Raw genomic sequence first — 18,343 nt, forward strand, 5'->3', positions numbered from 1 at the left:
ATACAGTGTACTCCCAAATGCTGTCAGCTCAGTTGATGTCCTCAGCCTCAGTGGATTCCTCACTCAAGTAGTTGTCCCATCTCATAGATATTAAGTTCAGGGAAATTTTTGCCTTTGAAAACTTCAGAAAGTAAGAGTTTCACTAGTTGCTTGGCTTGTCATTCTGAACCAAATTTAAGATCCCAGAACAGCCACACACTGACTGAGCTCGAAGATCCACATAGCCAGTACCTTTGTCATCTAAATCAGAACAGAGCAGAAGAACAGGCAGAACTAGTACGAAAAGATATTTCACCTTATAAATCTCCTTCAGCTTGGACTTGATTTTAGAGGTCTTTTTCAACTGAAATGATTCTATGATTCATCAGCTCACCATTGGGAATCAGGGAGTCAGTGCGATATTGCTGCTAATGCATCATTATGGTTGCAATTGGCACCTTCTGATCTCCAAACCTCAGCAACCCCACAGCAGAAGGGTCCTTGGAGAGACTGGGCAAGGTAGACAGCTGCTCATTTTCTTTCACCTCCAAGGCAGCTATACCAAAGGCCCACTGCTACACATTTCTGTCCTTGAAATACCCTCTCCCAAGGCGGTCTATACTAAGGACGCACCAGGCCTCTGGGTCAGTCACGATGGGGTGTCCACCTTTCTGGATGGGCTGTTGGGATTCTCCTGCCACTCCAGAGATACAGATGGCTTGCACCCCTTTATAGCTTGGTAGTGTTAGTGTATGCTGTGCACTGGTGTCCAGTACAGCCTTGTACTCCTGTGGATCTGGTGTGCCAGCCCATCGGATCCACACAGACCAATAAACACAGTTATCCCTCTCCACCTGGCTGGAGGCAGGGCCTTTCTAATCCCAGTCACAGTATTGGTTACTCACTTTGTAAACAGGAATCCGAAGTGCTTTCAAGAAGACCAGAAGCAAGAGTATCCCTTCTACTCAGGGAACTAACTACTGGAAATGGGAGCAGCATTTTTTGCTCAAAGAATCCTCTTTTGTGATTGTTTTCCTTTGCAACCCCCGTACTTGGGTCTCTGGGATTAAGGTAGGTTTTCTACTCCACTACCTCACTTCTGCTCTGTGATCACATGAGTAAAACCACAGAGTACCCTGTGGTGAGGGTCTGGAGAGAGAGTCCAGCACAGGGCTACCAAGATGATCAGGGGACTGGGGCATCTTGCTTATGAGGAAATGCTGCAGGACCTGGGGCTGTTTAGTCTAGAGAAGAGGAGGCTGAGGGGGGATCTCAGTAATATTTACAGATGTCTAAATGGTGGGTGTCATGAGGTTGGGGCATCACATTTTTTCTGTTGTATCCAGTGACAGGACAAGGGGAAATGGGATGAAGCTAGAACACAAAAAGTTTCATTTAGATATAAGAAAAAACCCCTGTCTCACTGTGAGGGTGATGGAGCACTGGGAGAGGCTGCCCAGGAAGGGTGTGGAAGCTTCTTCTCTGGAGATTTTCAAGAGCCACCTGGACACATTCCTGTGTGACCTGATATAAGTGGATCTGCTTTAGCACAGAGGTTTGACTGGATGATCTTTAGAGGTCTCTTCTGTGTACCTTCTGTATTGTTTCTCTTGAGCAGAGGAATGCCTACTCCTAACAGCTGAGATATGGGCCTGTACAGGTGGGGGGCAGAACTTATCCTCAAATGGCTGAAACTCTTGGGGCAGTTTCTTGGCTAGCATGTACAAGGGTGATTAATACTGGCACAGGGTGATTCTTTGATTCAGCAGCTGTGCCTCTCACTAGGGTTTAAGTAGCCACAGTGCTTGACATGAGAATTGCAATAGCTGCAGTGCTTGTCAGTTTATTTTCCCTCCCCTCCACCTGAGGGTGCTGTGTAATGTTTGAGCAGCGTTTGGTAGATACTGGCGAGGGTTCAACACAGCGTGGTAAGTTGTGCCTCTTTGCAATAGTCACAGCATTTTCCTTTCAAATATTCTATCAGTCTATCAAGGTCTTGTAGTTGCTTGGGAGTAAAATTCCAAACCACTGGAGGTGAGAAGTTCTCAAGGTACCTGCCCATGTTTCCCTACGTGCCATGTCACCCATGGCTATCCAGCCTTGGGGCACATCTCTGGGTGGTATTTGTAAAGAAAACAATGTTTTGCAACCCTAAACAAGACCTGAAACACATTCAGGAGATGTAGCATGCTGGCTCACACTTTTCAAGGATATTCAAAAGTCTCAAAAATTGTTGCAATTAGTCTGAAGGAGAAAGGGGAGATGAAAAAGCAGGAAAGTATCCTCCCCTGTCTTCCCATAAATAGGGTGCAATTACTAATACATTCCGAGAGAAGGAGCCCAAGGTATGGGCATGACAACAATTCTGCATACAAATATCAGCTTAACTTCATCACCAGTGATGTAACCGTATCACCAGCTGGCATTACCCAGTACAGCAAAACGGTGAGTCCTCATCTCTCTCCCAGGGGTGATAAACATTACTGCAGCAAATACACACTGCATGTAAGAATTCATGAGAACCATGCAAACAAATAAACCAACATTGTGACCAGTGACCATTTAACCAATAGAAGAAAGACATGTAAAAAATTTGGTTTAGCACATTCAGGTCAGATACATCGTTATCTCAACCCCTCAGGCCACACCTTGAGTGCCAAAAAAGACTGTCCTGGTTTTGCAACAAAGCACCACGTGACTGCTCACTCACACCCTCTGCTCTAAGTAGGATGGGGGCGGGGAGAATCAGAAGGAAAATGTAAAACCTCTTGGGTTGAGATAAGGGTAGTTTAATAGAACAGCACAGGAAGTACATCGAGTGATGTACAATGCTCACCAGCTGGACCCTGATGCTCTGCCTCTTCCCAAACGCCAGCTTCTCTGCCATGAGAACTTCTGCTAAGTTACACCTCAACAAAAGCCTACTAAATTCAGATTCTGATCTTTCTCATGCAGTCTAATAAGCATTTTTTATTTCCTGCACTGCAAACCATTTTGGCAGTTCTTGAGGTGTCTAAAAACGTGCTTTTCACTGCACTTCACTAACAAGTAAAGCAGTGTTCATGTATGAGGAAAACAAAACACAATTCAATAAACATATCTCACTTTAATAAAAAGTAAGCCCTGGGAGCACTGATCAAAATCAGTAAATAAATGTGAAACAGAAATAACCTTCTGGTTTTACACAATTGTATGCAAAAGAAAAAAAATCCAAGTGCCTCATATCAGTTTGGTTTAAAAATATCTTAAACAAATACAGATAGGCCGACTGAGATTAAATAAGGGCTTGGCCTTGAAAAATAATGAATATTTCCAGAGACCTTTGAAGTCAAGGGCATTCAACTGCTTTCAGCCCAAGAGGCATAAAAATTTACATCTCAGTGTCTCGAATAACTGATGCTAAATACTCTGAGGTTATGTAAAAGATTCCAAGTATTAACATTCCATAAATTAGCAAGTCATTTCTATAGATAGATGTCCCTTTCTGATTCAGCTGGATAGTAAGTTACTTTATTTACTTTCTATTTGTTATTACCTGCTTCAGAAGATTGCCACCTGCTGAGTTTTACTGGGAGGGATCCCAGTTTTAGAACTCTGAGCAGGACACTGTAGCAGTTCTCAGCTCTGCCATGCCATAGACATAAAGATGAATTCCTCCCATGTGTGGATACAGCACCAAATTCTCTCAGGATGTTCCCATTTCTCTTCCCCTTACATGCTCCTGGGCATGGCATTGGCAGGAGACAACTGCTTACTGGAAGGAAGGAGGATGTGAAGCTCTGTGTGAAGCCTGCTGTGTGCAGCAGGCAGCTTTCATTACTTTTAACAGCTAAGCATCTTTCCCCTGAGGAAAAGATGAGATAAGATAAAATGAGCCTCTTCGAGGATTCTTGGTGGAGTACCTTGGGATAAGGCCCTAGAGGGAAGAAGTGGCCCAGGAAACCTGGTTAATATTCAAGGATCACCGCCTCCAAGCTCATCCCGACAAGTAGGAAGTCAGGCAAAAATGCTAGGAGGCCTATGTAGATGAACAAGGAGCTCCTACCAAACTCAAACACAAAGGACACAAAGACAGGCAACCTGTGAGGAATACACAGACATCATCCAAGCATGCAAGTGTGAGGTCAGGAAAACCAAAGCCCAGCTGGAACTGAAACTGGTGAGGGCTGTCAAGGACAAAAAGAAGTGTTTCTGTAAGCAGGTGAGAAAAGAAAGGCTGGGGAGAATGTGAGGCCCCTGCTGAGTGGGACAATGACCCTGGTGGCACGGGGCATGGAAGAGGCTGAGGTACTCTGCCTTCTTTGTCTAAGTCTTTATTAGCGAGAGTAGCCTTCAGGAATCCCAGGGATCAGCAGGAAAGTCTGAAGCAAGGAAGATGTATCTTTGGTGGAAGAGGATCAGGTCAGGGAATATTTAAACAAACTGGACATACATAAGTCAGAGTACTCTGATGAGATGCACCTGATGGGAAAGATGCACCAAGGGAAATATGTCATAGCAAAACCACTCTTTGGTAACCTTTGATATATCGTGGTGATTGAGAGAAATGCCCAAAGATCAGAGTAAATTAAATGCCACTCCCATCTTCAAAAAGGGCAAAAAACTGCAAGCTGGTCAGCCTCACCTCAATTTCTTGGAAGGTGATGGAGTAGCTAATCCTGGAAACTAGGTATGTGAAGGACAAGTAAGTCACCAGTAGTCAGCATGCCTTCACCAAGGGAAAGTCATGCTTGACCAACCTGATAACCTTCTGCGACTTCTTCTGACTTGCAGAACAATGAATGACAACTATCAAGGCTTTAGACAAGCTTTTGAAGTATAGGCTGAATGAGCAGACAGCACTGTAAGTTGAAATCTGTCTGCTTGGCTTGGCCCAGAGCATGGTGATCAGTGGCACAAAGTCTAGTTGGAGGCCAGTAACTAGCAGTGTATTCCTGCCATCTATATGGAGTCCAGTTCTGTTTAACATCATCATTAATGATCTGCATGATGGGGTCCATTTAATGTCTTCATTAATGATCTGGTTGATGGGGTAATGTGCCCTTAGGAAGTTTGCTGATGACACAAAACTAGGATGAGTGGCTGCTATGCCAGAGAGTAATGTTGCCAGCAGACAGACCTAGACAGGCTGGAGAAATAGCCCAACAGGAACCAGAATCACCTCGGGCATGGATACATGAAGGGAACCACTCAGCTGGAAAGCAGCTTTGCAAAAAAGAACCTTGATGTTCCTGGTGGGCAGCAAGCTAACAATGAGCCAGCAATTAGCCCTCATAGCAAAGGGGGCTAATGGTAGCCAATGCTGCATTTGGACTAGTGTCACCAGAAGGTCAAAAACCACGATCCTCTCCCTCTACTCAGCACTGGCAAGGCCACATCTGGGGTGCTGAGTCTGGTTCTTAGCTCCCTGGTATGAGAGAGATATGGACATGCCGGTGTGGTGGTTTAGGCCCACCTGGGTGCCTGATGGTCCTCATATTGTTCTATTACTCCCCCTCCTAAACTGGACAGGGGAGAGAGAAATGTAAGAAGAGGTTTGTGTGTTGAGATAAGGACGGGGAAATCGCTCAGCAATTAACATCACGGGCAAAACAGACTCAACTTGGGGAGAAATGGCTTGATTTATTAATGATCCAAGACTGAGACTATGTAGATTACCAGATGGTGGAATAAGGCTTCCTTCCCTCAAAATCTTCTTTCCCTCCCAGCCATAGTAAGCAGAACAAGCACTGTGGAAACAAAGCACCCTTTACTTTACCCTACTCTTTCTGTGCTTTGTCTTACAGGGTTGCTAGGATTTCCTTAGATGATCTTCAAGGAGCTTTTTGAAAAGACAAAAGCACAGATGCAAAGGAATCCAGTAGGCTGGTTGCTGGGGTATTTTTTGGCAATACCTATGAGCTGGTTTGGCTCGCCAATTCCTAAGTGAAGAGAGTTAGCAAAGTACCTGCAGGCAAATGGAAACTATCCTCTGTAATACTATCAGAACCTTAGCTTTATCCTGGGGATGATTCACCTTTTGTAACCCCGGCTAGAGCCAGAAATACACATTGGTCTCTCACAAGCTTTCTTACACATTTCCCTGCACCTCACAAGATGCAGTAACACCTTGTAACACTGTAACATTCATCCATTTCATACAGTAACATTTCACTGAGTGATCTCTTCCCATATTCACAGGCAATCACCTTTTGTCACATCATCAGTTTCAGTTACACATCCAATTTAAAATAAGCCTAGAAACAACACCCACCTCCTGAGGCAGCCAATTCAGCAAATAGTACAGATACAGAGACTCTCTATATATAGTCTTGCCCCTGTGGCCAAGAAGGCCAATGGCATCCTGGGATGCATCAAGAAGAGTGTGTCCAGCAGGTCAAGAGAGGTTCTTCTCCCCCTCTCCTCTGCCCTGGTGAGGCCTCATCTGGAGTGCTGTGTCCAGTTCTGGGCTCCTCAGCTCAAGAGGGACAGAGAACTTCTGGAGAGAGGCCAGCGCAGGGCCACCAAGATGATCAGGGGACTGGAACACCTTCCTTATGAGGAAAGGCTGCGGGAACTGGGGCTGTTTAGTCTGGAGGAGACTGAGGGGGGGGGAATCTCATTAATAATTTACAAATATCTAAAGGGTGGGTATCAGGAGGTTGGGGCATCCTTCTTTTCTATTGTATCTAGTGACAGGACAAGGGGTAGTGGGAAGAAACTGGAACTGAAAAAGCTCCATTTAAACATAAGGGAAATCTATTTTACTGTTGAGGTGAGGGAGCCCTGGCACAGGCTGCCCCAGGAGGGTGTGGAGTCTCCTTCTCGAGAGGTTTTCAAAACTCATCTGGGCGTGTTCCTGTGTAACTTGATCCAGGTGAACCTGCTTTGGCTGGGGGGTTGGACTAGATGGTCTCTAAAGGTCCTTTCCAACCCCTACCATTCTATGATTCTATGATATACACACACATGATCTGTTACTGTTTTTAAATACTAAATTGTGGCTTTTCACTACATAATGCAAAAGATTTTCAAACACAGGCACTCACAGTCTAAAGAGACAGACAAAACTCAGGAGCTTAAACAAAGACTCTACCTTACCCTATGTTTTTACAAAACATTTAACATTTCACTTAGATGACTGCCAGGGCCTCACAAAGAAAGTAAATGTTCAGGACAGAATGGAGAAGGGGTGACTGCCTTCTGCAAAAGGACTGAGAAGGAATTCAGAGCATGGAGATAAAAATCAAAAGAAAATGGAAAAATGAGATAAAGTAGAAAGCCAGAATTTACTCATTATGGGTTTCAGCAAACTGTCTCCAATTTCCTGTAGTGTAACTGCAATAATATTTGCTAAAATATAGTCCAAGTCTCTAATCTTCGAGCTTCCACAACTAAAACTTGCAAACTGCAGGGCCCAAACAAAAATGTGCATTAACATGCTGAAACTGCAAGCAAACCTACTGAAACCAGTGTGTACATATTATGTACGGAGATCTCCAAACCCAGCACTTATTTTAAATTTACCATTTGGTTGTCACCGGCTCAAACAGGCCTAAATGCCACCTAGGAACTTGCCTCTGGCCACATACACACAGAAATCTGTTCAAGTACTGACAAGATTGTTAGCTGAGGCCTCAGAAACCCCAAATCTGGATCCTCAAAACGTGTTATTTCCATATTTATCTCATCACACAGCTCAGCCTCCCTGTCAGCCTCTGAGGAGAGCCTCTTTTAAGAGGTGAGTTGCTTGAACACTCTTGTCAGGATACAAAGAACAAGGCAAACCACTAATGCACATGGCAAGTTTAGCCTGACAATGTATTTTAAAATACATTTGGCACTAATGCTCCAAAAATTTCCCGTCATCCAACTGCACTCCCTGATTCCTGCCAGCTTGAAGGCCGAGATGACCCAGGGTACTACATGACACTTATGGTGGTATAAAAGCAAACAGACATGCTGGCTCCTTCATCAGCGGTTCATGCCGCTCTATGACTTGCACAGGCTGATCTGGCACACATTTATGTTCTTGTATGGGCTTTCTGTGGTTTTATCTAAGTCACTTCACCTCCTCCCATCTATAAAAAGAAAATGATGGTACTAATGTAACATTACAGAACCGCTGTCAGTTATGACAATTACTTTTATAATATATAATCAGAATAAAGAGTTTGTTCTGCTTTCTTCAGATGATCTTCACAAAAACCAACAAAAGCAGGAAGACTGGGTACAAAAATGTAATTGCCAAATATAACGATTTAATGAATAGAAACCAGTACTTAAGAACTATTATGTATCACGTTAGACAGAGGAGGATCCACAACACAGAGTTACCAACATTTACACACAGCTTTAAAAGCTTAAAAAGCTCGTTAAAAACCTTTATCAGAAACACTGAACAAGCTGCTTAAGTATAATTTTATTTATCTATCTCCTTCTAGTGGCAGAACATGAGATCAGATACTCAAACACTTATGTTATCTTCTATAACCGTTAACTACAGGAGCTCACACTAAGCACATGATACAAACTATTATTTTTAAATATCCAATAATTAACACCTACAATACATCAAACATCTTTTCCAAGGCTATTATCTCTTGCAGCCAAAATTCAAGGCTTTGCAATTTGCCTGACAAAAAAAAAAGTAACACGCCCCCAGCACTTTTTTCTGTATTTAGAAGTCATCCAAATTTATAGGCTGTTCTTAGCACAGCAGGATGCAACATTCCAAAACGCGCTCTAAGAAAAGAGCAATTGAAAACATGAAGCTTAGTAGAAAACGAGGTGAAGCCTAATGCTGGCTTCCCAAAGAAAACTTCTGCTAAACTTCACATGTTTAAGATGAGCAATTTGTCTAGGAAAAAAAGAGATCACACATACCTGCACATAACACTTCGATATGGTGCTACGCTGACGTTTACGTTTCTCTTATGGAGGTTAAATACAGGCTGCAAGAAAATCTACAGCAAACTCCCTTGGGATCAGTTTTTATTTAACGCTTTAATTAATGACTTAGACACAATGAGGAGGAAGATACTTTTGGTATAAAATCAGAAATACAGCATATAGTAGGAAAACAAGGGAGAACTACATTGCCAAAACCAGTGGGGGGATTATAGAGTGCCACATCCCGCACTTACAAAGAAATAAACTAACACGTTATCTCAGAAATCCTTGCCAGGTGTAAATCTGACAGGAGTGTGTTCGAATCTGACAAGATAACCAGAAAGCGTCAGGCAAACGACGTCAAAACAGCAAACACGATTCAACCGCGCACAAAGCAAAGCCGTTTTCCTTTCTTCCACTGAAGGAGAGTTTGGCAATGCTCATGGCGAGCGCAGAAGAGAAACGAGTGGCATAGGCGCAGAGACGAGCTCCTGGGAGCTAGAGGGAAGCCAGGTCTCTGCACAGCGGGGATGATGCGCTCGGTCCAACCGGCAAGTGTGGGCTGAGCACCGCGGCATGACTCCGCCCTAGCGCAGCGCCAGCTCTGTGGAAACCGTCAGAGTTGTTGGATCCGGGCGGCAGCGGGGTCAGCACGGCTCGCAACAGGCAGCCGGGGCAGAGGCAACGACACGACATCCATTTGAAACAGGGCTGCTGAGGCCCCCGGAGCGGCTTCTTCGCGCAGCTCCCCTCCCCGGCCTCAGCCTACCTCCTTGGGCTGCCCCTCCTCCTCTCCTCCCCTTGCCGCTGATCATCCCTCCCACAGCTCACCGCGGGTTTTACCGCTGTGGACACCCACGTTGCCCTCAGGCTCCTCCCTAACCGAGCTCCCCCGGGGTCTCGCGCACCGCGCACCGCGCACCCCCACGTCCCCCACTCCCCGGCGGCTGAGGCGCGCGCCTCGCTCTCGCCCCCTGCTGGGCGCAGGGACGGGGGAGCCCTCTAAGATGGCGGCGCCGGCCCCACGTGGTGCGCGCTGAGGCGAGGAGGGAAGCGGGGCGTGCGGCGGCGACATGGCGGCGGCAGACAGCGAAAGGAAAGACGATACAGAGGAGGAAGAGGAGGTAGAGGTATGAGGACGCGCTCCCGTTTCACGGAACGGCGCGAGAGGAAGGGGACGCTGCCCGGGCAGGCCAGCCCCCCTCGGGGCGTGTCTCGCTTCTGGACCCAACCCGGCGTTCTCTTCCCTTGCCGGTGCTAAGCGGGCCGGGTTGGGCTGCCTGCCCTCCTGCGCCCGAACTCATGTGGGCTCTCAGGGCCATGCACCGCAGGCTCTGAGTGCTCAGTGGCGGAGGAGGTGGCTGTTATTCTCTATCTGTATCTCTGTGAGGCCTTCGGCGAGCCGGTGCCCGCGGTCCTGCGGCTCGGAGGAGGGTCCGCAGGGCAGGCCGGAGGCGTGTGGAGAGCCACGTGCGGGGCCCGCCGCGGCGGGCTGGCGGAAGGGGCGGGCACAGGGCCAGCGCGTTCCCCTGGGCCTGCCGGCTGCTTCACACCCCGTGTGGCTCGTGTCCCTAGCTCGTGTCCCGGGAGCCGTGTGGCGTTGGCTGTTCTTCTTGTGGGTTTTTCTGTCAGAAAGCGCTGTTCCAGTTGCTTCCTATCTCCGTAACATCCGAAAATACAAAGGCACGCTTCTGTTATTATGCCTTGTCATAGATCGTTCGTAGATGGTGATTCTTGAAAAGTTTTCCTCCAATAAAAGACTTTACAAGGTGGCTATTTGTTTTGGTTTGGTTTTGCATTTTCTTCACCCCAAAATTGTGAGGAACTGCAGACAGTAATTCATTTCAAAGCAATAAGTGATAAAGAATCAAAAACTGCCATTTCAAGCGACACATTGCTTAGTGTAATCTCTTGCTGTGGTGTCTCATTTTTGGCACTAAAGCTTTGGAAAGATGTATGCAATGTAAAGATGTATGAATATGTAACTGGTCAGACTGTTGCATTTCATAAACCGTGACACACATTTCAAGGGTGAAAAAAGCTCTCCCTCTCTAGCTAGGAAGAAAAGGCCAGGAAATTCAGGTATGAAATATGTGTCTGATGGAGTAATGGGTCACTGCATTTCCTCCCAAGTACTGCAATATCTGTCTGCCATTTTCTCTAGATAAAATGTGGAGTAAGTCATATTTGGGATCTGTTTTTTCTGAAGGTCTGGGTATTTGTTCATTTTGGTTTGTATTGTCTGTTGGGTTTTGGTGAAGAGAGGGGGCTTATTTTTCCTGAGTTTTACGGATGCCAACTATAAACTTGTCTTGTAGGAGCAACTGGTCATGGTGGAACTATCGGGAATTATTGATTCAGACTTCTTAGAAAAATGTGAGAACAAATGCAAGATTCTGGTGAGTGATTACTTCACAGTGGAAAGGCGTAGGTCTGTACACGTATGAACAAGGGACTGAGGATGTGTCTAAATTCCTTGAAGGCAGTGACATTTAGATCAAATACTTGATAGACAATTAGGCACACTGTCTTTGCCATATTTGGCTGCATGTTGTGGGCTCTTTCAGAAATAGCAGATGGTCTTTGAATATAGTATTGTGTAAATATAAGGAAATATTTTCAGAAGTATTTATAAGATAGAACCATTATCCTTCCGATTTCAAGATTTTAAGTTCTTTTTTTAATTATTTATTTTACTTAAAAAAAAAAAAATTAAGCACACTTCTTAACTTGAAAATGAGTTACAGGTAAAGCCAAAATCTTCCTGAATAGCACTGTATTTGCAATGGTTTTTTATGCATGGCAAGTTCACATGCTGTAAATGTTAAGGATAACTGGTTATTAAGCATTTAGTAGATGGCGTTGGATGTTGTTTGCTTCACCATGAGGTTCATGTATGAATCAGGCTTACCTGTCCTTCTGAGTTGTTTAATCACTTCCTCTGCTTGGGACAGATTTTATGTGCCTTTCAAGACCTACGTGGACTAGTGAGCTGTATAGATAGGGCAAATACTACTGATCTGCAAATACTTTATGAAACTAGACCTTTATTATAGACTGAAAAGAGGGAAGAAAACATCTCCACGTGACACCAATCAAAATGTATGTGAGGTGGTAAAGTCAGTTTTTGAAAATCTCAAATGCAGAATTACAGTCTAAATTAATAAATTATCCCTCACTGGATGGATATGCTTTTATAAGATGGTTTGCTTTCTGGATCTAACCTAAGTTGCTTGAAATGTATTACACGAGTGATTCGTTACTGGTGGCTGAAGGACTACTCATCCTTTCTTAGTGTTAATGGGATTCTTTTATATTTTGTGCTCTGAGATTCTCTTGTAATGTTACTAGAAAAAGTTATAAGGATCTATTGGATGCTGTGTTCTACTTGTGTCCAGGTGTAGCTGCGTTCACTCCACAGAGTGGAGTGTATCCATCTAGTGAGGGATAATCTATCTGAGTTTTTTTCGTATCTCACAAATGTTGTTAAAGCTCTAGTAAACAATTATGCTTTCTGTTATTCTGTTTAGCAAGTTTTCTGTTATGCTGGTCATAGAAGGGGAAGACAGTCTCTATTTTTTCATAGTCCAAAAAAGAATGCAAATGGGATAAAGAAATAAAGTTTTTGAATATTAAAAGCCTTAATGCTTTTGTCTGGTACTTATGTGTTCATTTTAAAAATTGATTTTAAAAACCAAAAAAAACCCAAAATACATAATGAAAAAACCCCATAAAAGCCCCTAAATGTTCTGTACATTAGCTATTGATGTCCTCTAACTTATGCAGCAGAAAAAGAATCCCAGAGCGTAAATCTTGCTGATCTTGGATGCTTCTGTTGTTTAAAAGTATGAGAGGAAAATTGTATAAATTCCTGTTAACCTGTGTGATGATGTTCTGTGTTTTATGCAATTTACCACATAGTGCCTCACATTCAAAACTTTTAGCGTGTGCCTGTCTTCATACAAAAACAATATTGATGTTCATGATGTACTATGAAAAGACATTTTTGCCTTAATTAGTGCATTCTGTTCAGGCATTCTTTCTTATCAAACAGAATTTCTAGATATATTAAGAATAATGACATTCTAGATTGTATATTTGGATAAGCTGCACTGTAGAGGAAGGGAAGGAGCCAACAGAACTGCTGCCTTACTCTTCTACTTCTTGTTTAAAAAAATAAATAGCATGTTTCAACTCGTACTAATACATATATTTTTATTACCTAATTTAAAACAGAGGTTAAATTAATTTCCTAGAGGAAATAACATTTGTTTTAAAGATGTACTTTTCTTCATGTGAAGCTGACACTTTCAGAAAGCTTTGCAGTCTGGAACCTATTCCTTTAGTACCAAAAGAAATCCTTTATTTCATGTTCACCGTGTTATGGAATACTTACGTTATTACCTTTACGTTGGGGGTTTTTTCAACTATGTTTTCAACCTGGATTCTGCTATATCTGTCTTCTCTGGTCTTACAGTAAAAAATTTGCCTGAGCTAAAAGAGACCTGATACATGTGCAATTTTATTCCTCTTTTTCTAGGGAATAGAGACAGAGAGGCCCATTTTACAAGTGGACAGATACGTATTTGCAGGAGAATATGAAGGTAGGAAAAATGATGTGGATACGATGTCTCCTTTTTTATGTGACCCAAGGGGCTTTCTTAACATCAGTGAATTGCTTTGCAAACGGAGAATGTGGTCCTGTGAGGTGCTGAAGTTCTGTGTGGTGTTTGCGCAACACCGTATAATAGAGCAGCACCAGTCAGAGGTGATGGCTAAATTAGCCATCCATCCATGTGAATTCCTGGGAAATGTGCCTGGAAGCTGATTCTGGGGTGCACCAGCTCGTATTTCTGTAGAGGAAAAATGTGGGACATAAAATGCCATAAAATCTCCTATGTAAGCAGGACTGGTATGTATTGCAATCTGTGGTTCTCCCATCTGCCTGACAGTGACAATATCGGCCTGGAAGAAAATGATCTGGAACGATCCCTTGTAGTGACTTCCAACAGTCATGATGCTCCCGTCTGTTCCCAAATTGGCAGTGTAGTTATCAAATGCCAGACCCCTGCGAGGGGCTGGAAGTTGGAACATACCCAGAGCTGTGCCAGTGGGTGCAGTATCTACAGCTGGTGTAAATTAGTCTTTTTAAGACTTTCTCATTTTGTTTTCCATAGATGCCTTGGGAACCTGTGTGGTTTTTGAAGAAAACATAGAACATGGTAATTGTTGTGGTTTGATGTCCCGTTTGTTGTGGTGGCCTGGGAGCTTAAAAAGAGTTTAGAATTTTTTTAGAATTTAGAATGGTAGGGGTTGGAAGGGACCCTTAGAGATCATCTAGTCCAATCCCCCTGCTAAAGCAGGTCCACCTAGATCAGTTTGCACAGGAATGTGTCCAGGCAGGTTTTGAAAACCTCCAAGGAAGGAGACTCCACACCCTCCCTGGGCAGCCTGTGCCAGGGCTCTCACACCTGAACAGTGAAATAGTTTTCCCTTATGTTTAAAAGGAACTTTTTGTGTTCCAGCTTTATCCCATTACCCCTTGTCCTGTCACTGGATACAACAGAAAAAAGTGATGCCCCAACCTCCTGACATCCACCATTTGGATATTTGTAAATATTAATGAGATCCCCCCCCTCAATCTCCTCTTCTCCAGACTAAACAGCCCCAGTTCCCGCAGCCTTTCCTCATAAGGAAGATGTTCCAATCCCCTGATCATCTTGGTGGCCCTGTGCTGGGCTCTCTCCAGAAGTTCCCTGTCCCTCTTGAGCTGAGGAGCCCAGAACTGGACACAAGACTCCTAGTGAGGCCTCACCAGGGCAGAGTAGAGGACGTACCTTGTTTCAGTTGGTGGTGGAATTTGCCATAATGATTGGGATTTAGGTATTGTCTTTTCTCCTCTCTTCATGGTAGATGCAGAAGGCAACCAAAAAGTACAGCTGAAATACAAGTGCCACACAACGAAGAAGCTGAACATGACACGGACACTTTTGACGGAAAAAAAAGAAGGAGAAGAGAATGTTGGTTAGTGCCTCTGCTTTTATGCATAGGGACATGGATGGCTTATGCTTAGGAGTGTCAGCCTTAATTAAGTGTTCGATTCAAGAGCATACAGGAAGTTAGAGGAATTTTCTTCTTTAGGCAGCAAATGTAAATATTTAAATACAGAAATACAAAACACAGAGAAAAAGAGAGATTCCCTACGGCCAGTGCTACCTCCAGCTAGTAGGAGATTCCTACAGAAGAGCATAAGAGCAAAAGCTTTGGCACTAGCTCTGAAATCAGAGGCATGGTTTAGTAGTTCTATGTTGATTATTGGGTTTTTTTTTCCAATTTTTCAATCCAAAATTTTTTTTTGTTGCTTTTTCTAATGACTTTCTGAGTCTTTGCAGTTGTTGCAAATCTATAAACCCTTAGTAAGAAGTTCCATGGTGTATGTACTCAGCTGTAATAGCTGAGTTGTTCTTGCTGAATTTACAGTTTCTTCTAAGTGAATTGAACTTACTTAGAAAGACACGCCTAGCAGACAATTCACATTGATTTTTATTCCATAGGCAGAAGTCAGTGCTCATATGTTTGCTTTATTTCAGTGTTGTGTTTTCGGTATGGAACTCTGTGCTTCTACATAGTCAGATATTGAGTATCCCACTGTATATAGTAGTATTCATTGTCAGTATTCTATTTAGTTTTTCCAGTACACTTTTACAAACATCTGCCCTCACTGAGCTGTCTCCTCTAAGTAGAATTCTACTCTCTAGGGGTTTTTTTGTTGCATTTTTGGTGGGTTTTCTTGATTGTTTTAAAGTCTCTTCCCATGTAGAGCTAACTTTCACCAACTGTTTCTATTTTCTAGTTTTACAGTATGAGTTGTGCAGGATACAGTACTTCTGATGTGATCATAGCACAGTTCTGTATTTGTCATTCCTGCTTTTCATTACTAATAATTTTGTCTCCCACTTCATTCTAAGCTGCTCTTGATTTCTTAAATGCCTTCCTGTAGTTTGTAGCCATACTTTTCAAGGAAAATGAATGGTTTAAGCCACATGCTGAGACTCACCACAAAAACCAGTCCAAATTCCTAAAAGGTGTCTTTCTATCTGAAGTGATGCTTTTACATAAATGTTGATCAGCCTCAGCCTTAGTAACAGTGTGCTTAGACCAAGAAAAATACCCCACTGTTAATTCCTTTTGCCACGAGTATAAATTTTCTTTCTTTGCATCAGGTGGAGTGGAGTGGTTACAGATCAAGGACAGGGATTTTTCCTACAGCAGGCCTAACACGATTTGCAGCTTCCTGCGTGAAAAAGACGATTCTGAGGAGTCAGCTCAGACCCAAGAGAAATTGACTGAAGAGTCAGAGGGAGAGGTGAGTGGTGGAGGAAATTCTGATGTGAATTGTGATCTGGAGAAGCAGTACAGCTTGGAAATAGATGCCTCTATTCCTCTGCCTGACAGCCCTGCTTCTGGGGCAGAGGATTCTCCTGGAAGTGCTGCCTTAGACGATGCCACTGTATGATAACAGCTCTGATCTGTTCAGGATTTCTTCATACAGTTCATGGGCCAAATGTTCAATGCCAGCTTTTATAGGCCACGGCATGATTTCCAGTTCATCCGAGCAACTAAGCGCGGGAAAATGGACATTGTGTTCTTGTGCATTGCTTTTATGTTTGGATTGTAGCAGGGAGGGCTAAAGCGGTTTCTTTTGAATGCTGATTGGAAATGTGTGTATCTCTACCTCAAAACTGAAGAAGAGGAAATTGTTACATTATTTTAAAAAAACCCCTACCTTAGAAGAATGTTGTTGTACAGTCTGGGCATTTTGTGACATGGAAAAATCCCAAATCATTGTTTCAAATCAAGTCCTGAACTGTTCAAGTATGCCTTCACCTTGTGTGTCATATTCAACTGCATACTATGTCTGTTCTTGTGCTGCAGTTACTGAAAGAAAAATTTGAGCAAGTGTGGCATTATTATTTGTTTGATTACTTGTCATATTGCCTAGTTTGGATTTTCTGTTGTGTTCTTTGTCCTTTTGGATTTTGGAAATCCTTCATGTGGGAAGGGACTTTAGGGGGTCTGTTGTCTGGCTTCCCACTTAAAATAGGGTCAACACTGAATCCAGGCCAAGTTGCTCAGGGCTTTGCCAAGTCAAGTCTTGAAAATCCTCGTGGACTAGTCAACAACTGAATTCTAGGTCTTAAAGAGGTGTCTGTCACTCTTTCTTCCCCCCCCTTTTTTTTTTAATAGAGTATAACATGTTTTATACAAAAGGTAGTCATGTTCTGTCTGTTGTTGCCCCCATCCCTGTAAACTTCTTGGCTCTGCTCTTTGCCATTTTTCTGAAGGTTTTTAAGCCTGAGAGCCTGTGGTTCCCAAACTGATCCATGTGACTGTGTCGTGGCCACTAGTTGGTCCATGGGTTGATGATACGTACTGCTGTGTCACTTTTCTTGTCATACCCCTCTTGTCATCCCCAACTTCGTATGCAATACTGTGCACGTGTTACAGTCGTGATAATGGGTTTGAAAGCACAGTGTTTGTTTAACCATAAAACACTTTCTTCCTTCCTACCTCCCTTAAAACAGTTTAACTGCAACATTGCTGGGAGGATGGGAACGCCTAATTAATTCCAGCATAACAATAATGATCAGAGAATTAATGATGACCAGAGAAGAAAATTACCCACAGTGTTTGTAGTGCAGGGTCAGTAAAGATAAGTCATCAAAACAGAACAACAGTATCAAACCAGCAATCCCACTCTTCCATTTTTCTGCATAAAAGCAACATGAAGCAAGAAGAGTGAAGTGAGGAAGGGAACATGTTCCAAATACAAATCTTTCACGTGGTAGCGTCTGCCCTTCAGGTGCCAGGGAGACCACTGAGCCTTCTCTCTAGATTTAACTGCAGCTATGGAAGTCGGAAAGCATTGCTCAGACCTGTTTTATGTGATGCTGGTAGAGCATAATTGTAACTGGAATACGGATCTTGGGAATATTATGGACTGGTACAAGTAGCACTCTAGGGGAAAGCATCATTGGCGTTGGGCTGCACTTGCTGGCAGCTGAACCTCCTGCTAGACACCGGGTGGCCCATGGCAGCAAAGTGCTCGCTGTCATAGCTTCTGCTGCATGCAAGAGAGCTGCTTCTCACAGGTTGTTCCTTGTCAGTGTGACAGCGTAGCAGCTCTGTTGTTAACCAATTGCTGCATCTGTCCCTGTGTACATGTAAATCTTTTTTACGATTAAGTAATAGTCTAGCAGAATGGGTTTCTGACCTCTTTCAGCCTTTTCTGTCAGTAGTATACCAAAGCTGTTTGTTCTAGTTGATCTGGAAATTGAATGGAGGTTTTTTTAACATATTGTGTATATAATAAACTATGAGTACCTTCATAATAGTGGGGGGTTTAAATATTAAATGTCATTTATAATGTTAAACCTATTTTGATTTTTTTCTATTGTTATTAGCCCTGTGTTTTGTAACTATGCTCACTCTT

General features: G+C 43.3%; 1 protein-coding gene across 1 annotated transcript; it reads left to right on the top strand.

Moving 5' to 3' along the window:
- The first annotated feature begins 9,444 nt into the window (after window positions 1-9,444).
- Window positions 9,445-18,242, top strand: GTF3C6 (general transcription factor IIIC subunit 6). Its single transcript, XM_061990496.1, has 6 exons — window positions 9,445-9,980; window positions 11,169-11,249; window positions 13,391-13,454; window positions 14,028-14,072; window positions 14,764-14,874; window positions 16,074-18,242. The coding sequence occupies exons 1-6, from the start codon at window positions 9,924-9,926 to the stop codon at window positions 16,364-16,366; spliced, it is 651 nt and encodes a 216-aa protein (XP_061846480.1). The 5' UTR covers window positions 9,445-9,923; the 3' UTR covers window positions 16,367-18,242.
- The last annotated feature ends 101 nt before the right edge of the window (window positions 18,243-18,343 follow it).

This window comes from Colius striatus, chromosome 2, assembly GCF_028858725.1.
Source record: "Colius striatus isolate bColStr4 chromosome 2, bColStr4.1.hap1, whole genome shotgun sequence".
NCBI lineage: Eukaryota > Metazoa > Chordata > Aves > Coliiformes > Coliidae > Colius > Colius striatus.

What these genes read in the sequence shown, in the direction of transcription:
- GTF3C6 (XM_061990496.1), top strand. Translation starts at nt 9,924, where the DNA reads ATGGCGGCGGCAGACAGCGAAAGGAAAGACGATACAGAGGAGGAAGAG. An exon ending in TGAAGAAAACATAGAACATG is followed by an intron (nt 14,073 to 14,763) that starts GTAATTGTTGTG and finishes TCTTCATGGTAG; the next exon opens with ATGCAGAAGGCAACCAAAAA. An exon ending in AGAAGGAGAAGAGAATGTTG is followed by an intron (nt 14,875 to 16,073) that starts GTTAGTGCCTCT and finishes TCTTTGCATCAG; the next exon opens with GTGGAGTGGAGTGGTTACAG.